Source organism: Panthera leo, chromosome D2 (assembly GCF_018350215.1).
Source record: "Panthera leo isolate Ple1 chromosome D2, P.leo_Ple1_pat1.1, whole genome shotgun sequence".
Lineage (NCBI taxonomy): Eukaryota > Metazoa > Chordata > Mammalia > Carnivora > Felidae > Panthera > Panthera leo.
The window spans coordinates 27,518,452-27,545,733 of record NC_056689.1 but is presented as its reverse complement, the minus strand read 5'-3'; the positions used below and the strand labels follow the sequence as shown (position 1 = coordinate 27,545,733).

The 27,282-nt window shown below is 35.1% G+C and overlaps 1 protein-coding gene across 5 annotated transcripts in view; it reads left to right on the top strand.

Annotated features, from left to right (window-relative positions):
* Positions 1-27,282, top strand: part of CTNNA3 (catenin alpha 3) — a 1,696,848-nt gene that overhangs the window by 850,084 nt on the left and 819,482 nt on the right. For all 5 annotated transcript variants that reach the window (XR_006194484.1, XR_006194482.1, XR_006194483.1 and 2 more), the window contains 2 exons: positions 150-230; positions 8,739-8,891. Coding sequence is in view for 1 of the 5 variants with exons in the window: in XM_042908368.1 (XP_042764302.1) it covers positions 150-230; positions 8,739-8,891 (234 nt within the window). In the remaining 4 variants the exon portion in view is untranslated. The remainder of the gene's footprint in view (positions 1-149; positions 231-8,738; positions 8,892-27,282) is intronic.

The following is a 27,282-nucleotide window of genomic DNA, read 5'->3' as shown; positions in this document are numbered from 1 at the left end:
TCATGAATCATATGCAATATCATAGCAGTTTTGAAACCTATTCTTGAATTTTCAAGCTGTTATTTTCAGGAAATTTAGAAAGCAAATTGCTAAGTGATAAAGAGTAATTTGATACCATTGCTTATGCCATTTTTTCCCCTCTTTTTCAGACTGGAAAAAAGGAAAGGAGTAATACCCTGAATATTGCAATAGACAATATGTGCAAGAAGACAAGAGACCTTCGCAGACAGGTGAGGGATGAGAGATATGGAGACAGAAACACCATACAAAACGAACTTTTTTTCCACTGCTAGCATATTTACTTCTTGTTTTTGTTCTTTTTCAATTAATTTAGAACACAAAACTATAACAATAAATATATACCTACCATATTTACATACCTCAACCTTTTTTGTGGCAAACATAAAATAGGAAAAAGAGCATGTGACTTAATATCAGGCAGAGTTACACTAGAATTACACTCAAGTGCTGGCCCTGCCCTCATCAGCTATGTGATCTTGGGGATAAAATAATCTTTTTGAACATCTCTGAACCTATAAAATGGAATTAATAATACATAATAGGACTGTGAGGGTTAAATGAAATGCCGATCAGTGCCTGCTATGTAGTGATTTTTTAGGAAATGTTGGTAAATTGAGTCTATTATGTTAAAAACTGAGTTTATCATCCATATGCTTATAACAAACAGCTAGCAATCAGAGACATACCAATTTGCCCTTTCAATTCTTTTCAGAATGCTTCAAAAATTAGTTTCTGTTTAAGCTAAGGCTACTTTGTAACCTTAGGTCATCAGGAACACTGGATTAGGAAGGATTTCATTAGATAATTTAGCAGTCTAGTATTATGCCACAGGTCAATTTTTTCCTTCTAGAAACTGAAGACAGCTATTTTCAAAGACTGTGCTTTCCATTATTTTCCACTCTTTAATAACTAGAGTTCTTTTTCATGTATAACTTTAACTTGGTCACCAGTAACTCATAAAAGAGAGGCAAAAGCTTTTCAACCGTAAGCTTTTAATGCAATATATTATTGTAGTTTAATGGGAAGATTTAGTAAAATTGCCTGAGCAATCTTTTAATTCAGAGGTAGATTTGGAAATGGAATAAATAGGGATCCCTCAGCCAGTTAATATTAGCTGTAGAAAAACAATTTTGAGGGCTGTGAAAATTCTAGTTTCTCGACTTTATGGCCTTAATGTGAAGTTTATTTCTACTGTCAGCATCTAGAATCATGGAAGGTAAGAGTTGCAAACAGCTTAGCACAACCTGTCTTACAATGTGGATGAGAAAGCCTGCCTTTGTGGTGAGGTGACCTGCCTACGGAGGAAGGGGCATCGAACTGACACCAGGTCATAACTTATACCAATTCAGAAGCTTTTATCCACAGGGCCATCCTTTCTCTTCATTGCAGGACTCTATTTTCAATATTCTTCAGGATTTCTACCCCATCTGCTCCTCTTGGGACTTGGAAAGTTGTTTCTATGAGCTATCAACAATTATGTCTTTCATTCCTGCCTCATCCCTCTATACTGCCTTCAACAAGGTTATGCAGAAAATGTTAATCTAAATTTATATCTCCAAAGCTTTTGGAGTCATTAGTAAAAAAAAAAAAAAACAAGATAAAGCAACCCATTATATGTAGGATTATCAGACTGAGCAAATAAAATCACAAGATACCCAGTTAAATGTGACTTTCAGGAATTAATAAGGAACATGTTTAAATATGTCCCAAATATTGCATGGGACATAATTATATTAAAAAGTAGCATGTTTAGTGGCACCTGGGTGGTTCAGTTGGTTAAGTGGCCAACTTTGGTTCAAGTCATGATATCATGGTTCATGGGATGGAGCCCCGCATCTGACTCTGCTTTGACTTAGTACAGAGCCTGCTTGAGATTCTCTTTCGTCTCTCTCTCCACCCTCCCCCACTCATGCTTTCTCTCTGTCTCTTGCAAAATAAATAAATAAACTTAAAAAAATAGTGTGTGTATATGAAATTGGAACTTGGCTAGGCATCTTGTATTTAATCTTGCAATTCTATCTGTGTTTTCACCTTACTAACAGTGTGCTATAGAAAGAGCATGAGGGATTACTAATACTTTTCTTTATAGTAAAGGGATATTTCCAGCCTTTAGAAAACTGCTGTGTTCCAGAAGTATGAAAATTCTCTATGGTTTCATAGGTCAGCATATTCATTGTTTTGATGAAGTGTCATTGCTTAACAAACCACTGCAGACGATAGCAGCCTTTTATTACGTTGCATGATTCCACAGGCTGGCTGGGGGTCAGCAGAGCCATTTTTGTAGTGTTTTCACTTGTGGTCTCCCATGTAGTAGCAGTCAAAGGGTGACTGTGTCTGGGTTCAGGGCTGGTCATATGAGGCCTCAGTGCTTCTTCTTCTTCTTCCCTCTCTCCATGTGGTGTCTGATCTCCTAGGACCCCTTCATGTGGCTGCTCTTTCCAGCAGGGTAGCCTGGATTTCTTGCATGATAGTTTAAGGCTCCAAGAAAGATGAAATGGAAGCTTCCAGACTTTCTTAATGCTTAAGCTCCAAAGTTACCAGGATGCCATTTCTTCCCCATTCTATGGATAAAAATAATTATGAATCCTGCCCCAGGTCAAGAAGAGTAAGTAGAAGTTCAAAAAGTGATACATGTGTATAGGATGACGTGGGATTGTTAGAAGTTTGTCTCTGGACACATTCTTGGTCTTTGATTTTGGTGAGGTAGTTGCTGTGATTCATTCTCAGTATCCTTACTTGCCCTCCCTAAGACTTCATTTTCCATCCTGATGTTTATTCTTTTGCAATAATAAAAACTAGTTCAACAGCAACATGAGGCATCTCCACCTCTTCTTATTCTTGCAAAGTTTATCGAGCAGTTTGTTTTAAGCATCTTACATACACTCTTTCACACAGCAAGAAGAAAGCCCCTACCCTTAAACTGCTTTTCTTGGGAATATTTAATGTTCATATATTGTAGGTCTGTTTTTATTTGCATGTTTGTTTTTAGTAGACAATGATCAGAACACATCTTGCCCATTCATGTAATCCCCTTGCTTACCCATGGCTTGTCCCTCAACAACACAGAAACATTTTAGCTCTGGTTCAGAGAATCTTTGGACATCTATGAGGAATGAGGGGAAGCAAATTATACATTTTGGGGCAACAATATGAAATGTCATAGAAAGTGACTTAGTGTTTATTTATCTGAACCTAATTGCTTTGTGACTTTTCCGCCCGTTGTGCTAGAGAACAAAGACAAAAGTCCTTGGCACGGTGTTCCAGATTCTCTGTGATCTGGCCCTGACTTGAATCAACGTTATTCATAATGTTCCTTCTCCTTTTTCAGTTTTTCAGTTCCTCCCTGTCACCACACCACACATTAACCTGACTAAAGAGTTGGGGCACCTGGGTGGTTCAGTCAGTTAAACCTGACTAAAGAATCTACTTACTAGTCACCAAATTCTCCATCACCTCCCACCCCCCAAAACACATGTATCTTTGTATACATAATTTGTTTAACTTGGTGTTTTTCCCGTTCCTCTTACTCCCCCCACCCAGCCCCTAATCAACCTTAGGAACTTCAAGACTAACGTAAATGCTACTTCTCGCATGAAACCATTAGCATTTTCACCAGGTGGAATTATTATTTTTATTCCTGGAGCACTTAGAGCACATGTAATTCTTTTATAGTAGTGATCATATTCTGCTTGTATTTTTCTTTTTTAATGGATTTTTCTTCCCACTGGATTTTTAAATCCTTAAAGTGATAGTTATAACAATATCTTTCATTTAGTAATGCTTTCCAAAGCTCTCTACCAGCTCTTTACATTAGTCCTTACATTATTGATTTTTATTTCTGAAAGAAGAAATAATGTCATAGAATTTTTACATCACTGTCTCAGGTAAGTCGATTTACTGAACAATATTTTGCTAACTGGTAGAGCTGAAGTTTGAACCCAAGTCCATCCACCCCCTGCCCAAATTTGTAAACACCAGATGAGGGGTCAGGGATAATAGCCTATTCACCCTAAAAACTCCTAGTGCCTCATAAACTTATTTACCATTCTAATTTTTTTCTTCCTTACTATTTATTTTACAAGTTTTTTAATTAAAATTTTTTCTTCTTTAGTCTCCTTCCCATCACTTATTTGGGAACTGCATAACCATTAAAATTAGTAATAAAGGAGGAAGATTTTTAAACCTCATTTCTTCATTTAAAAAATTAAAGCAATAGAATATATTCCATTTCTACTGTATTAGGCAGAGTGAAACACACATTCGATTTCACTAAAGGCAGATTGAAAATTTTATTTGTGTATATTGAGAAAAAGTAGCCTATTTTATAAATGCCAAAGTAAGGGCTTGAGATATGTCAAATCAAGTAGGGTACTGATAAAAGCAGACAAAACAAAAACTTGACTGATTCATTAGTTGCTCATTTGCTGAATCGCTATCTCCATCTCTTTCCCATTTTGATAGTACCAGTGCCACACTTAGAAAAAAATACCTATGTCTTTATAGCTCTTCTTCATCATCCTTGTAATTGAATATTAACTTTCCATAAGATACAAGTCTCATTAAATTGGCACAGTAGGTTTATGTTGAATTAATTATTGGGTGATTTAGTTCCTATTAGTCAATTGAAGTTTGACAGTCACATTTTGCTATTTGACTTAAAATCAAAATGGCATTAATATACACATAAATAAATGTTTCTAGCTCCCTGAGAACAATTCTTTTCTGAAACACTTTCTTTTCTTTCCATTCCTCTTCCCCTCACAGTTTTGTTCTTTCTATTCTCTTATTTGGTGGTAGTAGGGGGTGGGCAGGGCTATCTGATAGTTTTCACATACAGCTTTTACTTTTGGGTTTCAATTGTAGAGAAATATATTATTTTATTTGAGATTCCAAACCACTTACATCAGTGGGAAATAGAAAAATTGATGTCTCAAAGCCTTTTATTAAACTGTAGTGAGAAAAGATGGAAAGCCCCTCAGTCTGATTTTGTGCCTGACATCTTTCATGCCTGGCCACAAACAGGTATTTATTGAAAATACATACCTCTAACTCCTATTGGCCTCCCACTAACTTCAGATTTTAGTGTTGCAGCCTCTAAGGGTGTCCTATTTTTACATTGGCATGTTGGATTCTTCTTTAAAGTTTTTTTGTATATCACTCAAATGAAAGGAATGAATTTTTCCATTGGGCTGAAAAATAATATGGAAATAAATAAGATAGAGGCTTCTTAGGTGTTATACACAGATATAGATGACTGTACAATAGAAATTGAAAAAAAAATGTATGTCAGAATATGCCATAACATCTAAAGAAAATTACATAGCATAGCATTCGAAGCCTTCCATATCTTGTCTCTATTTGTAGTTCTAGTCCTATATCATGGTAATTCCTCTTACACAGTCAGCATAGTACTGGGGATGGCGGTATCAGAATCAGTAGGGTGCAAAGCAGAAGTGGTAATGTGTGGTCATCACTGGGTAGTTTATGTAAGACATCCGTCTATTACTTGGCATATGACCAAACAACATTACCGCCAGATAACTGTGTCTGTTTTATGTCAGATTCCCCTGAAAGCAGATCCTGAGACCAGAACCTTAGTTCAGGTAGTTTACTTAGGAGGCAATTCCAAGAAGCAAGTGTAAGAGAACATGAAGTGTAAGAGAACAGGCAAGGAAAGAGGAGAGGATATGCTCTTTGAAGACTACTGTCACTAACAGAATCTTAACTCCGACAGAATTTTGAAAGCATTGGCACAGAACTTATTTGTAAGCTCATTTCCCAGTCCTTCTGTCTTGTCCTCCTGAACATAATACCACACCTCCATGGTGTACCTTTTACATTTACTGTGTTTTGGATTTAGCAACATGCCTTAGAATAAAGCAACAAATGTGTTCCTAACATAGTTTAGTTAAAAAACTAATAATAATTTAGCCAAAGAATATCTGTATTTATTCCTTAATAATAGTAAATCAGCTATACCTCAAGCCTGTTTCAGCACTTGTGTATGGAATGAAGGATTGAATGAATAGCAGGGAAAACATAGTAGAACACCTTGGGGGGGAAAAAAACCATGGGAGTAAATACCATTAAAATGAAGGGAAGACAAATGGTAGCACTACAGAGGGGAAATGGACAGACCATAACAAATGTATCCAGGTACTAGAAGACTGTTAAAATTATTCATAAATTTATAAAAATTGGCACAATGTGGGACAATGGCTATTCTCTAGATTTTTGTATGGTGATAAAACAAAATATATTTTTTAGAAGCACAAGAAGACAGTCTAACTCTCTGGATATAGTTGTATATGGGAACATACATCAAAGTCTCATCTCCCATTCATTCTCCAAACCATCACAATATGACTCCTGGTTTCACTTTCCACTCAAACTGGTCTCACTAAGTTTATCAATGACCTCTTAGTGGTCAAATCCATCAGACAAATCTGATTTCTTTTTATTTAACTTATCTTTAAAATTAAACTCTGAAACTCATCTTTTTTTTGAAATTTCTTCCCTGTCAGTTTCCTTATTTTCCCTTACTGTAACATTTGATGACTCTCTCTCCCCCACTAAGGGACCATGTATTTTCATCTTGATGTATCTCATAAGATCTTGCTGTAGTAGAAAGGTAAAGAGATAATGTTGAGAAACAATTATTGAGTTTAATGGATCCAAATACAAAGAAAAGATCAAATGCAGAGAAAAGATTCAACAAGTTCATAATGTGGGTATTATAATTGCATCTAGTAGGATAAGTTAATTTGGAAAGCATTGACACAGATTTATTAGAATATTTCTCTTTTAGTTGTTGGTCATTTGCTCTCTTTGTTTTTTGGCCATCATCTCAGTCTCTTTTTAGATCCTACTCTTCCATCTGCATGATTTCCACTTATGGTAGTATTTCCTAAGTTTTAATTCTTGGACATCTCCTCACTGTGCATCTCCTTCTGTGTGATCCTGTCTACCTCCTTGGCTTGAAAAACCTCCCGTATGTATGTTGGCTGTTAATTGCATAGCTTTAGTGCAGATCTCCTCTTAGCCCTCCTTCTATATATGCTGGTTACAAATGAAAGAAAAAGAGGATAAAGGGGAGGGATGGTCATTGAAAACTCTTCCCCCTCTGAGATTCCTTCTACTTTTATGTATCTGGAACTAACATAACTAGCTCCCAGCTCAAGTCCTAACTTATGATTCTTTGCCTGACTTCTCTGGTCCACTTTTGATGGACATCAAACACATTGTTCATTCACTCAAGGTCTTCCCCTTGCCTTGTAAGTCCTTACCACTCTGTACCCTGTCCTAGTAAGTGCTCAGATGATATTAATCAGTTGCCATTAGTGATTTGCCTTTCTGCATGCTAAGTAGATTCTTTCCTGGGGGATCTTCCCACAGCCTTTGTGAAATTGTTAGAAACCAGAAAATTTCACAGTTCTTCTGCCTGCATGTAGGCAGAGATATTTTTTCTCCTGGAAATCTGTAATTATTATGGATTTATTATACTATAAATATTACAAGAATATAGTGGGTTTTTTTCAGGCAGCCACATTATTTAATATTCTCCTGTATTCCAAAACTAGGGTAACTATCTTTTGGTTTTAAAGAGTACCCTAAAGTATACATTATAAATTTCCCATATGATATTGTATAGAAGAAATTAAATTCAGTGAGGAGGTTGACTAAAAAAATTGGGGAGCTATTCATAGTCATTGACACTGTTGATGAAACATTTCAAGATATTGTGATCCTTTAGGGCTCAATATATTATACAAATACAATGCATTAATTTTCCAATGCAGTTTTAAATTTCAGAAAATATCTGCTGAATAGGGTAATTGCCTGATTGTCATTTATGAGCTTCCACATAATCTAATTTAAAAGAACTAATTGTAGCAGAATGTTATACTTGTTTAATAATTTAAGGTGTAAGGGCAAGAACAATTAATGCAGATGAAGAAAATTGGACATCAAACTCATTTATTATTCTCCTTGCTCTATTAATCTGTTATAAACTGGCATAATCGGTGATCTAACTTGGTTTAATTACCATGAAGACTACAATTTAGCTAATCAAAATTTATCATCAGTTCCTCCAACAAAGTAGAAAACATTTCATAATTTTGTAATTATGAAAATACATGATGTACAGTGTTGTTTGTACACATGCATAAACATTACAATAGTGTGGTATTTTTTGATGGAAAATGGAGTATTATTACTTATAATCTGACCTCTGGGCTAAGTATAATTTAAGAATAAAGGCAAATTTTGAGAATAAGCGAGCTATTCCTCAATGACTTTTTTTCTTGGATATTTTGTTTGTTTTAACTTTGTTTTTTTTTTAATTTTTAAAAAAAGTGTTTATTTTTGAGGGAGAGACAGAGTGAGCAGGGGAGGAGCAGAGAAAGAGGGAGACATAGAATTGGAAGCAGGTTCCAGGCTTTGAGCTGTCAGCATGGAGCCTGACATGGGGCTTGAACTCATGAACTGTGAGATCATGACCTGAGCTGAAGTCGGACGCTTAACCACCTGAGCCACCCAGGTGCCCCAGTTTGTTTTAACTTTGTAAGTGACATTCATACACAGTCTTAAGTATTATTACTTAGAGATTGTGTGAAAATACATAAGATGAATTTTGTAACTACTGGAATTATAAAAATAGGAAATAACATGAACCATTTCCTGAAAAAAAAAATGAATTTTTTATTTCTCCTCAGCTCCGTAAGGCTATTATAGATCATGTGTCAGACTCCTTTTTGGATACAACAGTCCCACTTTTGGTTCTCATTGAAGCTGCCAAGAATGGCCGGGAAAAGGAAATAAAAGAATATGCTTCGATATTTCGTGAGCACACCAGCAGGCTTATAGAGGTAAGCATACTAGAACTGTAACTGCCCTAAATCCAGGAGAATGAGGCTCTCATTCCCCATTTACAATTGACTTGTACTCAGATAAAAATCTTTTGACAACTTACTGCAAAAGAAGCAAAGTTTAAATTGTTTTTTTTTAATGCATATTTTTTTCAGAGCTACACACATACACACACACACACAATGGTTAAATGCAGATATTTTGTTTTATCTTTACAAATATTTTCTTCATATTCTAACATAAAAGTATCAAATACTCTACCTCATGCCATTTTATTGTTTCTCTACCATCTTTTTGTGGTTGTATTACTCTTCCAGATTTTCAAATCATATTCAACTATGAAGAAAAAGAATGTAAGATTGCAGGTGTAGAAAAATCCAGAATAAATAAGTGAGGATAGTAGATTGGTCCATGTCCCAATAGAGGCAAGAGATGATAAAACTATCATTTTCTTCAGCTTGGAAACTGGAAGCAGGAAAACGCCGCATGATTTGGGGGCAAGGTGTTATATTGCTGAAAGAGCCATAAAGTGCTAGACAATTCCTAGGAAACAGAGAAGAAATATTATGAGGATCAGTAATGCAGCCATAGTAGAATGAGTGTCAATGGAAGGATTTCTAAAACCAGTAATGTGACAGTTCTCACAAAGCCAGGAACCCACGGAAGAAGGGAAAATCTGCCTGACCAGATTCGTTTACCAGAGCTGATACACTGCTAGCATCCATCAGTATGACTGTACCAGTTGTTTATGGCTAGTGTCTGTTCTCAGTGTCAGTGCCATGTCGTACTGATTATTAAATTTTCTGACTGCCACACCTTCACATACTTACTGGCCATGAACTTTGTGGTGAAATATGTTTAGGGGCTCAAGTTGCTTGGTAACCTTGTGAGTTAGAAATAGACAGAACCTAGGGGCGCCTGGGTGGCGCAGTCGGTTAAGCGTCCGACTTCAGCCAGGTCACGATCTCGCGGTCCGTGAGTTCGAGCCCCGCGTCAGGCTCTGGGCTGATGGCTCGGAGCCTGGAGCCTGTTTCCGATTCTGTGTCTCCCTCTCTCTCTCTGCCCCTCCCCCGTTCATGCTCTGTCTCTCTCTGTCCCAAAAATAAATAAAAAACGTTGAAAAAAAAATTAAAAAAAAAAAACAGACAGAACCTGAATTAGAATCATAGCATTTGATATAACATCTATTAACAGAGAGGATTTTCCCAACGTCTTAAATGTGGATCCCTGGGAAGGAAGTTTCCAATGTAACTAGCGTTTTCACTGCAAACTTTCTGCTTCCTAGTCTTCATATCTAAAAAATGAAAGGAGTTGATAAATAGCTAATTACTACGATCTTGTCAGCCCTAAAACTGACCTACCTCCAACTTTGAAATTGACTTTGAACTTCCCAACAACTCTGCATGACAGGATATCTGTTACCTTGGCCTTATATAGAAATAAAGCTACAAACCCAAAACAGTCCAATTGGAGATGGAGCTGATTTCCAGGCTTACAATTTTTAACTAATTCATTCAATTATTTATATAGTTCTAGCTTTATTTATTCCTTCTTGTAGTCTTCCTCAAATATGTATGCACTCTTCCCACAGAGAAATGTTAAAAGTAAGAGGCAAAGCAGAAGGAGCAGGTCATTAAAGGCACCTAACTAAGTATAGCCCCTGATAATCATAAACATTTTTTTTCTAAAAATGTGTTCTCTAAGCTGAGGGTACATCAAATTATGAAAACAACTTGTCGGTGACATATTCTAAAAGTAAAATTGGTGTCTGCTAATAAAGTTGCATCCCTATTCCTATTTATTAGTTTAGAAATATGTTTCTTAGTTGCTTAGTCTATGAAACATAAATCTCATAAGGTGCTCAACAAAGAAGGGCCCTTTAATTACACAATTTTGGAGAAATAGTTGTATCTATTTCTCCTCTTGGAGATTTTACAGTTCTGAAAAATCCATAGATTTTTCAATTAAGTCAGAATTTTCCCCAAATCAGTTTACCTGAGGAGTTCTTCTTCCATGACACTTATTACTAAGGCAGTGCCTTGAAGGAACACTTGAAAATGCTATCTTAGGGGCGCCTGGGTGGCTTGGTCAGTTAAGTGTCTGACTGTTTCAGCTCAGGCCACGTATTCTATAGTGCAGAGCCTGCTTGGGATTTTCTCTCTCCCTCTCTCTCTCTGCCCCTCCCCCTGCTCATGCTCTATCTCTCTCAAAATAAATAAATAAACTTTAAAAAATGCTACCTTAATGTATTGAGAATAATGGCTTATTATTATGTAGACAGAACCCTGAGAATGTGTTTTAAATATCCAACGTTCTTGAAAATTCTGTATTTCATGTGATCATTGAAAGAATAGAAAGATTTTATAATTTTGAGCTACTGGGGGACTGAGAATGAGTCTTATCTAACTTTGAATGTCTCCTTCACATGTACGATGCGATTATGCTAGCTTTGCACTCTCGTAGTTCTCCCTCTGGTATTACTGAGAAACTCATCTAAGGCGTTTTCAGTTCCAGTTAGATTATACCATGTAACAGTCCATCTTCAAACTTAGTGGCTTAAAACAACCATTTATTATTCTTTCATTATGGGTTGACTGGGCAGATGGGCAACTCTCACTTAGGTTTTCTCATGTAATTACTGTTAAATAATGGCTAGGGATGGAACCCTCGAGAGGTTTGACTGGGCTAGATATAGAAAATGGCACAGTTACATGACTGGAGGAAGTGAATGATAACTGTCAGCTGGGAGCTTAGCTGTGGCTCTTCACTGGGGCACCAATACATGGCCTTTCTATGTGGCTTTAGCTTCTTGCAAAATTATTGCTGGTTCTGAGATGAGAAGTCGCAAAAGCAAGTTAGAAACAGGAAGTATAAGCTTACATCCTCTTAAGACTTGGGCCTGAAATTGGCAGAATACCATTTCCACTGTATATTATTAGTCAAGCAATCATAAAGCCTGCCCAAATCTGAAGGGAGGCAGGGAGGCATGAAACTTCACCTTTCAATGGACAGACTAGCAAAGTGTTTACAGCTACCTTTGATCTACTATACTTCTCAGAATTTCATTTGTTTGATATAAAGTGAAGGTAAACAAGATAATATCTAAGGTCACTGCCAGCTTTTAAAATTTTATGATATAACAAATATTTTTTTACAATTGGGAGACTTCTAATTTTCTAAGAGATAGAGACTGGAGGAAAATTGTTTTTTTTTTTTTTTTTTAATTTTTTTTTCAACGTTTTTTATTTATTTTTGGGACAGAGAGAGACAGAGCATGAACGGGGGAGGGGCAGAGAGAGAGGGAGACACAGAATCGGAAACAGGCTCCAGGCTCCGAGCCATCAGCCCAGAGCCTGACGCGGGGCTCGAACTCACAGACCGCGAGATCGTGACCTGGCTGAAGTCGGACGCTTAACCGACTGCGCCACCCAGGCGCCCCATGGAGGAAAATTGTTTTTAAGTATACTGCTTATCCACTACGTTGTTTAACAAAACATGGGCACCTGGGTGGCTCAGTCAGTTGAGTGTCTGACTTCAGCTCTAGTCATGATTTCATGGTTCATGGGTTTGAGCCCCACATTGGGCTCTGTGCTGACAGTGTGGAGCCTACTTTGGATTCTCTGTCTCCCTTCTCTCTGTGCCCCTTCCCTGCTTGCTCTCTCTCTCTCTCTCAAAAAAAAAGCAAAACAAACAAAGAAACAAACAAATAAAACACACTGCATTTATCTCCCAGGAAAATTTCTTTTTGGAAGGAGCTGTCTAACAAAGGCAATAGAGAAAATCATCATTAATTTACTACAAACATTCCGCCAGAAGTGTCTGTGACAGAGTCTGGGGAAATAGGAGAACGTAAATACATCAGTTTCAGAAGACACTGTGAGTTTACTTTGTCTAGATTGTTTACCAATCCACCTTTGTTTTCACTACCACCTGTCCACCCAGACCACTTATACCCATCTTATTCCCAAACTGCGTAATTTGACAGAGTAGGACAGAAAGTCTTAGATTCTAAATGACCTCAAGGAAAAGCTATTTTCAACATGTCTGGGTTTTGATACCTCAACTGTGTTTGTCAGAGAAATCTAAAATCAGTGAACTTGTTAAAGTAAGACTTAAATGGAAAGAAAAGTCCATTTTTAAAGAATTCCTATCAGATCTTTGAAGAAAAATTTCATGCTATTAAAGGAATACTCTGGAAAATGGTTAAAGTTGCAACTTTTACCAAAAAGAGAGTAAAAACTATGGGAACACAAAGAAACAAACAAACAAAAAAAGCATTAAGAAATTCTTGGGGTGCCTGGGTGGCTTGGTCGGTTAGGCGTCCGACTTCAGCTCAGGTCATGATCTCACGGTCCGTGAGTTCGAGCCCCGCGTTGGGCTCTGTGCTGACTGCTCAGAGCCTGGAGCCTGTTTCAGATTCTGTGTCTCCCTCTCTCTCTGCCCCTCCCCTGTTCATGCTCTGTCTCTCTCTGTCTCAAAAATAAATAAACGTTGAAAAAAAATTAAAAAAAAAAAGAAATTCTATGGATAATAATTAGGCAAACAAAAGGATATGGGGTTTGGGGAAAATAAATAGAGATGAGGAACAGAGTAGCCAATAAATTGGGCCTGAATATTCCCATCGTCTAGTGGGGTCATATCTGAGGTCTCCTATTGTATTATCATGCAGTTTGGTATAAAATGATCATGGGTGAAGTGATGGTTATAAAACCCTAGGTAGTGTCAATAACTGGAGAACCTAGATTCTTGAGGCTAATTTTGTTTCACTATGTTGAACTGGGTAACTATTATGCAAAGCTTATCCTACTTTGAACATCCCAGTTACTCTGTGTAACTTGGGATCCACCCAGCCACAGTGGGAATGAGAAGGAGTCAGAAAGTTTGCATAATAAGATAAAAAGAGAGAGGGAGGGAAAACCATAAGAAACTAATAAGTATAGGGAACAAACTTAGGATTGCTGGAGGGGTGATTGGGGTGCATGGGGTAAATGAGTGATGGGCATTAAGGAGGACACTTGTTGTAATGAGCCCCGGGTGTTATATGCAATTGATGAATCACTAAATTCTACCCATGAAACTAATTCTACACTATATATTAACTAGAATTTAAATAAAATCTTGAAAGAAGGAAAAGGTTGGAATTTTAAAACTCATCTTTACAAAGTGATTAGCATCTAATGACAAATGTGCTCATTGAATTATACTCCCCATTATTTTGATCTTACACTGATGGTAAATTAGGGCACCATTAACTCTAGTGAATTCCACCAATAATGCCTATTAAAAGTAAAGTTTAAACTATTAATTTTATCTTAAAAATTACAATATTTAGATTCTAGAGAGTAAGAATTTTACCTGTCATCACTATGAGCCTATTCTGTTAGCCAAGTCTATGCAGCTAGTACTCAATAAATCGGTATTGAATGAAGGAACACAATGATAACACTAGCTCAATTTTCTTTCTCTCTAAAAAGTTATCTTCGGGGATTCCAGTAACTGGACTTGGAACATATGTCTGAGCCCAATTTTTTAGTAGAGTGCCTTCCTGCTTTAGTGAACATGAATACTTTAAAATAATTCTTCACAATGATATTAGCAAATACCTTTGCCATCAAAAGCAAACACTATAAACCCTATTCCAGATCTCTCTCCGAGGGAATTTGTCACCATTAGATAACATTTTTAAAGAACTCTGCCCACTTCAGAGATACAGTTTGTAACTTTAATGCGGTAATATAACTGTTATTCAGAAGAATGCCATTGCATTCAATACATGTATTGCTTATTATAATGGCTGTTATTTAATATTTCTTTAAAATTACATTCTAAAAACTCCACTATTATTTTTGAACTGTATTACAACGTGTTCTCAGCAATCAGTTCATGCTGAACACTACATAGTTGCTATCAACTAAAAAGGTAAAATCTCCAGTTTATCCCATGGGTTTTATCATATTAATTCTCATTAAATATGACAGTGTTAATGATCTAGGCCTGAAAATTTTCTGCAAATTAAGTTTCTCTGTGTGCAAAGCCAGCTTCGTCAGTGCTTTGACTTATTCATCAAAAATTCATCTGTCTTGATGCACCTTATTTTAGTAAGTTTCATAGGAGCCTTTCATCAAAAAGGAAAAAGTGGGTGGACATTTAATTATAATACTTCCCTCCAACCTACAAAGCTGATTGTTCCCACTCACAAAATGGCGAGCCGGATTTAGCAAAGCCCCAGTGCCAAGAGAGAAGGCTGGAGAGGGGACTCTTGCTGTTTGCAAGAAGTGCTCATTGCTCCTAGCTCTACTTATATCTTTGCTTTTTGACAGAATCCTGTTCAAGTGTCACACATTGCTTTAATTGATCATCTGTTATCAAATAAGGATATGCTCAGTTATAAATAAATAGAGCTTTTAGAGTCCCATCCCATTCTTCCTCATTCCCCTAAAAAAGAAAAAAGAAGAAAAAGAAAAAGAACAAACCCATACTTATACTGTACACAAACCAACAACTGTTCTCAGTGAGCATCTTGGCAGCTCTCCTTTTCTGATGGGGAAGGGATATTATAGCTAAGTCAGGCATGCTTTTGGTTATATAGAGGACAGGTGTGACTGCCCACTCCCTGGATTAAAAACTGTTTAGCATCTTAATCCTTCCAGCTAAAAGTCATGATGAACATGATCCTTAAAAGCCTAACTTGAGGGGCACCAGGGTGGCTCAGTCGGTTGAGCATCCAACTGTTGATTTTGGCCCAGGTCATGATCTCATGGTTCACGAGCCCCACCTTGGGGTCTGAGCTGAGGGTGCAGAGCATGCTGGGGATTCTCTCCCTTCCTCTCTCTCTCTGCCCCTCCCCCGCTTGCTCTCTCTCTGTCTCAGAATAAATAATAATAATAATAATAATTAAAAATTTTAAAAAGCCTAATGTGAATGCACAGTGAGTGACCTTTCCATGTTGGAGAGATTTCTTTATAAATTTTCCATTCATGGTGTTTGGAATTCAGGGAATTGGGGATACAATTATAGAAAAGTCAGAGCCTTTCCATAGTCAGGTGGAGATATTTTTGAGTGAGATATTAGTGTTTTGGAAGTAAGAGGAGGGATAAAACTATATGGGATTAGAGTAGTTTGGGAATTTAGTATGAAGTAAGCAATATAAGCAATATTTACATCAAAACTTGATGACTAGGCAGGAGCTGGGTTTGAAAAACTAGAACTCTAAGTGGAGATAATAGCATGACTAAAGGCACAATGCTCATTCATGTGTTCCAGGAATGCAATAGAAATGAATTCTAGATCACTAAGCTGGCTGAAGCATGAAGTGAGGTAGAGACAGTTGATGAGGGATAGTATTTGGCCAAGACTTAACAAGCAAACATGCTAACTAATAATTACCGATGAATAATTCCAGGCCTAGAAGCCAAACTTTGTTTTAATCACCAGTCTGATTATATAAGTTGGGACTGATCTGTTTCTTTTGATCAATTCATAATTCCACTCAATTAAAAATAAATACAGTGAGTTCCTCCAATGTGCTCTATAGAGCTCATCTATACAAGAGCCTGCATTTGGTTCCATTTTTGTCTTTTGTGGATGGAAGAGGCTGGTTAATCAGAAGTATTGGCAGAATGGTTATTTTATTGCTTTTACGGGACAAAAAAACCTTTTTTTTTCTGATAATAAAGAGAAGAGCAAAACAGGGAAGAAAATAAAGTAAAATAAATAAAACACTTAGTAATCTGTGCTAGCTAGCATCATGCAAAACACCTTATACTCTTTACCTCATTATGTCCGTGCTCACAATGATTGAGATAAATACTTTTATTACTGTTTTGCTGATAAAACCCTAGCTGAGAGAAATTAAGCAACTTGCCTAAGGTCAAACAGCTAAATGGCAGAGTAGGGAATCAACTTGGAGATTAAAGGAATAAAGTTAGCACAATAAATCTAAAATTGGAAAGTGAGCCCAAGTTTTATAGGTGTTTAATTTCTTGATGGAGAGAGGGGACATCTTTCTGAATGCTTTTAGATCAGAGACTGCTATTAAGTGGATCAAGCTGCAAAAGTTTCGAGAGTTGATTTTATTTCTTTCCAAAGAATCTCTAATCTTTTTTTTTTTTTTGAGTTTGGTAGACACACAATGTTGTATTAATTTTTGGTGTACCACTTAGTGATTTGACAAATTTATACATCATGCCATGTTCTCCATTAAGAATAGCTCTAATCTTATTCTACTTTCCCTAGCTAGAGAAGCAGAAAGCCAGAAGCACGCATTTATGCACCTGAAATCTTTCTGCATGCATTCATTCCTTACAACTCTTAGTGAGTTACACTAAGTTATTAGTAACACTAATACTTAGTTATTAGGCCAGGGTATGAGACCTAAGTGAGATCAGACATAATCTTCTGATGAGAAAGTACATGTAGTCCGTTTGTAAATTGATCATTTGGAACTTAGAATATATTTTGCCTGTTAATTAGTACTATGTTACCATTTAGCTTCCTCGGTCCACAAAAGCCTATTGAGTCCCTAATAAAAGTTAAAACTACACAGCGTTTTATTAGGAGTATTCTTCCTAGCCTAAAATGCATTTAGAGGTGCCTCTCACCATCAACCAGTTCCCTCTCGGTCTTGTGTGCAGGGTGTTCCTAACATAGGGGCAAAATATCAAATGCTTTACAGTAGTGGACAAAAAAGTAATAAATAAAAGGGCTCAGTAAGGTAGCCTTTGATGAAATGAAGAGTATAAGTTTAGTCTAAAGGGTTGGTCTCTGCTTATCTTCGGTCAATTATTGCTGTGTGTGAATGCAGGCCCTCTTTTGTCAGACATTACAATTTCTCAAAATAACTCAGAAATACAAAATTTAATGTAAAAATCTGTTGGTTTCTTAGACAGCTAACTCAGCTTAAAACAAAATAAAATAAAACCCACAATCCCATCATTTGTGCCAATACATAATGCCAAGGACCACAAGTTTTGCAATCTCTGCTCTAAGATCACATTTTGAAAAACAAGTTTAAGAAAGATGGGTATTTGTAAATGATGTAGATTATATCTGGAGAATGTTTTGTTAGTAAGCATCAGTTATTACAGACAGGTGGTAAAATGCAGGAAGGGAACTTGATTTGGGGAAGTGGGCTCCTTCTGATTTTCTTTCCTGAATTGGATAACCTTGAAATAGTTGGTGAATTGAAAAGAGTTAAGAGCACAGTGATCAGCTATTTCCTCTTATCTCCTCTGCTGCTTGCAAACACTGTTAAGGTAGGTAGGTATAGGGAGAGAGAAAGGAGGATCTTGCCGAAAGATGATTCAAATGTATGTTAGACCCAATTAAAGCTATAGCTTTGTATATCCAGAAAATCCCATTAAAAAACCCCAAAACAATTAGGATTGGTACTTTCTGCAAGATGGAAGTATAGCTTTGATGCTTTTAAAGAGATGCTCCCATTATGGAAAAACAAAATTAAATTTATTCTGCATTCCATTGATGACTTTGTCTGAAGTATAGGCAGCGTGAAAAAAGGCTTATATTTTTCTAAATCATTCTGACATTTTTGTAACATTTTATACATGGAGTTCCAAAAGAAAACCAGAACATCCTTAGAAGGTTTGACTTTGGCACTTTGAATCTGCCTAGTAAATAACTGCTACAGATTATCTTTCCCTTCCCCCATCTTTCTTTCATTTTACTTCCCCTCTCACTCCTTCACTCTAGCTATTGGTATAGACAAATTATTTCTCATTGTGTCAAAAGAGAATATCTAAGGTTGTGTTAGTTTTCTTTTGCTAGCAACACAATATCTAAAGAGTCTATACACAGGTGCCCCTAAAACATACATTTTAATGGTTTTTAGTGTGTTCACCGATTTGTTCCATCATAATCAATTTTAAAACATTTTCATTTTTCCTAAACTAGACAATTTCTACCTCTATATATTTGCCTGTTCTGAACATTACATATAAATGGAATCATACAACATGTCTTTTATAACTGGCTTCTTTAACTTAGCATGATGTATTCAAGGTTTATCTATATGTAGCTTGTATCAGTACTTCATTCCTTTTATGGGCAATTCTGTTGTATGAATATACCACATTTTATTTATCCATTTATAAGTTGATGGACACCTGAGTTATTTCCACTTTTTAGCTGTTATAAATAATTCTGATGAACATGTTAATACAAGTTTTTGTGTAGGTATATATATTTATTTATATTGAATATATACCTGGCAGTGATATTTCTGTATTCTATGGTAACTGTAGTTACCTATAGTAACCATTTGAGAAACTACCTGACTGTTTCCTGGTGGCATCACATTGCACCATTTACATCTTCACCAACAGTGTATGAAGATTTGGATTATCCTCATCCTTGCCAATGCTTTTATTGTTCGCCTTTGATTATAGTCACCCTAGTGAGAGTGAAGTGGTATCTCATTGTGGCTTTGATTTGCATTTCCCTTATGGCTAATTATGTTGAACATTATTTTATATGCTTAATTCATTTACATATCCCTTTTGGAGGAAATATTTATTTAGGTACTTTGCCCATTTTTTAAAATATGGGTATTTGTCCTTTTTATAATTGAGATATAATATGTAATAGTTCTTTATATATTCTAGAAGCAAGTCTCTTACAAAATAGATAATTTACAGAATTTCCTCCCTTCCTGTAGGTTGTCTTTGCCGTTTCATAATGGTATCCTTTGAAGCACAAAAGTTTGAAATTTTGATGAAGTGCATTTTATCTATTTTTTATTTTGGTTTCGTATCTATAAAACAATTGCTTTATCAAAGGCTATGAAGGTTTCCTCCTATGTTTTCTTCCAAAGGTTTTATACTTTTAGCTCTTGTATTTAGGTCTTTGATCAGTTTTCCGTTAGCTTTTGTATCTGATATTAGGCAAGAGTCCAATTTCATTCTTTTGCGTGTGGATATCCATTAGATCCAGCACCATTTCTTGAAAAAAACTATTTTCCAATTGAGTTTCTGTAATAAATTGACTATAAATATGAGGGTTTATTTCTAGACTCAGTTCTGTTCTATTAATCTATGTTCTTTTTTTTTATGTTTATTTATTTGAGGGGGGAGGGGCAGAGAGAGAGGAGAGAGACAATCCCTAGCAGGCCCAGTGCTGCTAGCACAGAGCCCAACATTGGCCATGAGATCATGACCTGAGCTGAAATCAAGAGTCAGTGGCTTAACTGACTGGGTCACCCAGGCTCCCCAATCTATGCCTGTTCTTATGTCAGTACTACCCCATCTTGGTTACCGTAGTTTTGTGGTAAGTTTGAAATCAGAAAGTGTGAGTCCTCCAACTTCATTCTTTTTCATATTAGTTCTGGCTATTATGAGTCCCTTGAATTTTCAAATGATTTTAGAATAAGTATGTCATTTCTGAAAAAAAAAAAAAAAAAAAAAAAAAAAAAAAGACGCATCTGGGAGTTTGATAGGGATTGAAGGGCTGAATCTATAGGTCAGTTTGGGGCATATTACCATCTTAATAATATTAAGTTTTTCAATCCATGAACATGGGATATATTTCCATTTATTTAGATCTGCTTTAATTTCTTTCAGCAATGTTTTGTAGTGTTCAGTGTAGAAATTCACACATCTTTTATTAATTATTTTCCTAAAATTTTATTATTTTTGATGCTTTTATAAATGGCATTGTTCTTAATTTCATTTTTAGGTTATTTTTTGCAGTGTATTGAAGTACAATTTTTTAAAGTTTATTTATTTTGAGAGAGAGAGAGAGAGAATAAACAGGGAGGGACAAAGAGGAGAGACAGAATCTCAAGTGGGCTCTGAACCATCAGCACACAACCTGATCTCACAATCTGTGAGATCATGACCTGAGACGAGATCAAGAATTGGATGCTCAACTGACTGTGCCACCCAGGCACCTCAAAGTGCAATTTTTTAATATATTGATCTAACACCTTGCAACCTTGCTGAATTTATTTGTTAGTTTAATTGTGTTTGTGTCTATGTGTGTGTATTCCTTCATATATTCTATATACAAGATAATGTCATCTGAGAATATAATTAAACTTCCCTTATTTCCAATTTGGATGTCTTGAGTTTTATTTTCATTCCTGATACTCAGAGCATCATTTCATATTTTTTTTTATATCGGTATGTTTGCTTTGGTGAAGTTTCTGTTCAAACATTTTGCCTTTTTTTTTTTTTTGAGTTGTTCACTTATTTTTGTGTTATTTAAAACTTCTTTATATGTTTTGAATGAAAGTCCTTTGTGGTGTACATGATTCACAGATATTTTCTGTATATCTGTGGCTTGGCTTTCTTTTTTTTTTTTTTTAATGGTTATTTATTTTTGAGAGAGAGAGAGAGAGACAGAACACAAGCTGGGGAGGGGCAGAGAGAGAGGAAGACACAGAATCGGAAGCAGGCTCTAGGCTCTGAGCTGTCAGCACAGAGCTTGATGTGCGGCTTGAACTCATGAACTGTGAGATCATGACCTGAGCTGAAGTTGGACACTCACCTGACTGAGCCACTCAGGTGCCCCTGTAGCTTGGATTTCTAATCTTCATAGTACCTTGTTCAGCAAAAAATTTTTATATTTTGATAAAGTCAAATTTATCAGTATTATATGGATTGTGTTTTGTGTTTTATAAAAGAACTTTTGTCTAACCCAGGGTTACATAGATTTTCTCCCATATTTTCTCTTAGAAATTTTATACAGTTTAGTTTTTACAATTTATATTTTTATTTCATTTTGAATTAATTTTTATCTATGGTACAAAGTTGGGGTAAAGTTTTGCTTATTTTTTTGTTTTGTTTATTTATTGCATATGGATATCCAATTGTTATAGCATCATTTTTTTAAAAGAATATAGTTTCTCCACTGAATCATGTTTTTACTTTTGTTAAATATCAGTGGACCTATATTGTGAGTACATCTCTCATCTCTCTGTTCTGTTCTATTGCTCTCTGTATCTACCTTTCACCAATGCCATGGTCTGTTTAAAAGTGTAACTTTATAGGAAGCCTTGAAATCAGAGGTTCTGAGTCTTCTCAGATTGTTCTTCTTTTGAAAGATTGTTTTTGCTGCTTTACATTTTTTTATAGATTTTTGTATGATCCCATCAATACCTACAAAACTACTGTAGTCATTAAAATTGAAATTGCATTTAAACTCTAGATCAATATACAAAATGACATTGTGATGATATTGAATTCTCTCATTCATGAATATGGTATATTTCTCCAACTATTTAAGCTGTCTTTGATTTTTTTCCCGTAATGTCTTATAGTTATCAGCATCAATTTTAATTGCTAAATATATAAATAATAACAGTTTCAGTGTATTTCTTGTACTAATCTAATTCATTGTAAGATTTTCTACTTCTTTTTTTAGGTTATAGGGTTTTTATTGTGTGTTTGTGGGCACCCTTAAAAGATTTCCAGAAAACTTGACCACTAATGAGTGGCTATTATTTGGAGACTAATTTAGGTGAGAAGTTTGGTCCTGCTTTTAATACTAAAACTTATAAGAATTTTAGAAGGCAATACAGACTAATGTAGTAGGAAAGAACATAGAGTCAGACAAAGAAATCCTGACTTTAATACCATGTGAACTTGAGCAATTTATTAAGCCTCTCTGAGCTTCCAAACTCTCATTAGAAAGATGGAGATGATAGCCTACATCTCTATAAAGATTTTGTGAGAATTCAATGAGGTAGTTCATGTAAAGTCTTTATGACAATATCTGGCAATAGAGTAATGTTGCAATAAACACTGGCCTAAAATGTCCCAGCTAAGGAAGGAGGAAAGAAAGCTGTTTTTGTTCACAGATAACATAATTTTCTTGGTAGGAAATATGAAATCTCCTAAAATTAATACATGATTATAACAAGGTTGATTATGGCAAAGTTACATATAAAAGTCAATCACTTTTCTGTAGTCAGCAATGACTAAGTATAATTTGAAATTAAAAACACATTATCATTACATAGGAGCTTATAAATATATAAAGCAAATATTAATAAATCTGAAGGGACAAATAGACAGCAATAAAATAATAGCATGGGACTTCAAAACCATATTTTCAATGGATAGAGCATTGGGGCAGAAAAATGAAGAAACATTAGACTAAACTGACATTAGATTAGATGGGTCTAACATACATATACAGAACATTCCATCCAAGAACAGCAGAACACACATTTTTTGCCAGATACATGGAACATTTGTAGGCTATTTCAAATGTCCAAAACATGTCTTAATAAATTTAAGAAGATTTAAATAATCTCAAACATATTTTTCTGACCACATGGTATGAAGCTAGAAATCAATTATAAGAAGAAAACTGGAAAGTTCACAAATATATAGAGAGTAAACAACATGCTACCCGACCAGCAAAAGGTCAGAGAAGAAATCAAAACAGTAATAAAAACATAACTTGAGATGGATAAAAATGAAAACACAACATACCAAAATTTATGGGCTGTAGCAAAAGCAGTCCTAAGAGGGAAATTTGTAGGGATAATTGCTTATATTAGGAAACAAGAAAGATCTCAAATATTACCTAACCTTATACCTCAAGGAAGTAGAAAAATAATAACAAAGTCCAAATAAAGTTAGCAGAAGGAAAGAAATAACCAAGATAAGAGCAGAAATAAATGAAACAGGAAACAGAAAAATAGAAACTATCAAAGAAACTAAGTGCTGAGTTTTTAAAAAGATAGACTAACTGGAGAAAGCTTTAGCTAGACTCACCAAGAAAAAAGACTTTGAACTAAAATAAATAACATTATAAATGAAAGAAGAGATATTAGAGCTCATATCACACACATACAAAGGATCATAAGAGACTACAATGAACAACTTATGCCAACAAATTGGGCAACCTAGAAGCAATGGATAAATTTCTAGAAACATATAATCTACCAAGATGGAGTCATGAAAAAAATAGAAGTTCTGAACAGATGAATAAGAAGATTGGATTAGTAATCCAAAAACTCCAACAAAGAAAAATCCAGGACCACATGGCTTCACTGGTGAATTCTACCAAACATTTAAAGAACTAATACCAGTTTTTTCAAACTCTTCCAAAAAAGGAAAGGAAGGAAAACAGAATACTCCCAAACCCATTTTAATGAGGCCAGCATTACCCTAATACCAAAGCCAGATGAAGACACTTCAAGAATAAATAAATAAATAAATAAATAGTCAATATCCCTGATGAACATAGATGCAAAAATCCTCAACAAAATATTGGCAAGCCAAATTCAACAATACATTAAAAGGATCATATAACATGATCAAGTAGATTTGATTAAAGTACTGCAAGGATGGTTCAATATCTGCAAATCAATGTAATATACCACGTTAACAGAATGAAGGATGAAAATCATACTATCATCTCAATAGATGCAGAAAAATCAGTTGACAAAATTCAACATTGCTTCCTGAGAAAAACTCTCAACAAACTGGATGAAGAGGGAACATACCTCACCATAATAAAGGTCATATATGACAAGCCCACAATGCTGAAATACTAAAAACTTCTCTAAGATAAGGAAAAAGACAAAAATGCCCACTGTCACCATTTTTATTTGACATGGTACCAGAAGCCCAGCCAGAGCAGTCAGGCAAGAAAAAGAAATAAAAAAACCATCTGAGTTGGACAGGAAGAAATAAAATAATCTCTATTTGCAGATGATATGATATCATACATGAAAAACCCTAAAGGCATTTAATTTTTTATGGATTAGCAGAATTAGTGTTTTTTAAATGTCCATATTACCCAAAGAAATCTGTAGATCCAATTCCATCTCTATCAAAATTCCAATGGCATTTTTCACAGAAATAGACAAAACAAACCTAAAATTGGGATGGAGCTATGAAAGATCTTGAATAGCCAAGGCAAACTTGATGAAGAAGAACGGAGCTAGAGGCATCACACTTCCTAATTTCAAACTGTATTACAAAGCTACAGTAATCAAAACAATATGGTTTTGGCATAAAAAGACATATAGATTGATGGAACAGAATAGAGAACCCACAAATAAATCCACACATTTATGGTCAATAAATTTACAACAAAAGAGCCAAGAATAATATGTGATGGGGAAACAGTCTTTTCAGTAAACGATGTTGCGAAAATTGGAGTGCCAAATGGAAGAGAATGAAACTGCATCACTATTTATGCCATACACAAAAATTAATTCAAGATGAATAAAATATTTGAGTTTAAGGCTTGAAACCGTAAACCTCCTAGAAGAAAACATGGGCAGTGAGGTGCTTGGCGTCAGTTTTGGCAATGACTTTTTGGACTTGACACAAAAAGTAAAGGCAACAAAAGCAAAAATGAACATGTGGGATTATATCAAACCAAAAATCTTCTGCACAGCAGGGAAACCATCAACAAAATGAAAAGGTGACTTACCAAATGGGAGAAAATACTTGAAAAAGTACTGTTTTTAACAAATACTGTTGGAACAACTAGATATCCACATGCAAAAAAAAAAAAAAAAAAAAAAAAAAAAGAAAGAAAGAAAGAAAGAAAGAAAAAAGAAAAAAAAATGAATCTAGCCCTTATACCTTACACAAAAAATTATCTCAAAATGGATCATAAGCCTCAATGTAAATGCAGAACTAAAAAACTCCCAGAAGATAACATAAGAGAAAACCTAGATAACCTTAGATATAGAAATGACTTGTTAAACACAAAACCAAAAGCAATATCCATGAAAGAAACAATTGATAAGCTAGATTTCATTAAAATTAAACAACAACAGCAACAAACTTTTGTTCTCTATTGGCAATGTTGAGAATGAGAAGACAAAACACACACTTGGAGAAAATATTTGCAAGAGACATAACTGATAATGGACTTTTAACCAAAATTTACAAAAACAAAAAAACAAAAAAAAAACCCTTCTAAAACTCAACAGTAAGAAAACAAACAACCTGACTAAAACATGGTCAAAGGCACAAAAGAACTAAACAGACACATAACCAAAGAAGATGTACAGATGGCAAGTAAGCATTTGAAAAGATGTTTAATATCATTTATTAGGGATTAAAACAGCAAGGAGATACCACTATACAACTACTAGAATGGCCCAAATCCAAAACACTGACAACGTCATGCTGATAAGGATATGGAGCAACAGGAACTCTCATATAGTACTGGTAGGAATGCAAAATGGTATAGCCTTTTGGAAGACAGTTTTGTAGTTTTTTATAAAACTAAACATACTCTTACCATATAATCTGGCAATCACATTCTTTGGTATCTTTCCACAGGGCATGAAATCTAATGTCCACAGAAAAACTTGCACTTGGACTTTGTATTACTTATAACTGCCCAAATTTGGAAGCAACCAAGATGCCCTGCAGTAGATTAATACATAAATAAACTTGTGACTCATCTAGATAATGGAATATTATTCAGCACTAAAAAGGAATGAGCTACCAAGCCATGGAAAGACATGGAGGAATTTTAAATACATATTACTAAGTAAAAGAAGCCAATCTGACAAGGCTACCTACTATGTAATCCCAACTATATAACATTCTAAAAAAAAGTAAAACTATGGAGACAATAAAACGATCAGTGGATGCCAGGGGTTGGAGGAAGAGATGAATAGGCAGAGCTTAAAATTGGGGGGGCAATAACAATGCTCTGTATAATACTATAATGATTGATAAATGATAAATACTATAATGATTGATAGTATTATAATACTATAAATGATTGATAAAATCATTATACATTTGCCCAAACCCATAGAATGTTGAACAAGAGTGATCCATAATGTAAATTCTGGTTTATATTATGATCGGTATGTTGGAATATGTCAGTGTAGTTTCCTCAATTGTAACAAATATACCACTCTCATAGGAGATGTTGATAATGGGAGAGATTATGCATGTGTGGGAGCCAGGGCATATGGGAAATCTGTACCTTCCACTCAATTTTGTTGCAAACCTAATATTGCTCTAAAAATAAACTCTATTAATTAATTACTTTATTAATTGTTATTTTATTAATTTTAAAAGTCTTAGGTAAAAATGAATATCTAGTGGTATAAAAAAGAAATTCTAAGATAAGAGGTCTAATTTAAAAAAGTCTTTTATTAGTGAACATTTTCATTTATCCCTGCTCAACAATTTAATATTATTTCAATGTTTTTGTATAAACACTATAGCCATAATCTCCAGGATATTAATTGGATAAAACTTGTAATGCATCTGTCAACTAGCAGCTTGTCAAATATAAAATGTACCTAAGAAGGCAAACACTAGGGGACATTTCCTCAAATTAGCAGATTTATCTGATACAAAAATTCAGCAGAGTTTTAGCAACATTGGCAAGGACCAAAGGAGAAACGTTAAGGTAGTAGTATTTTTTAAAAAGATA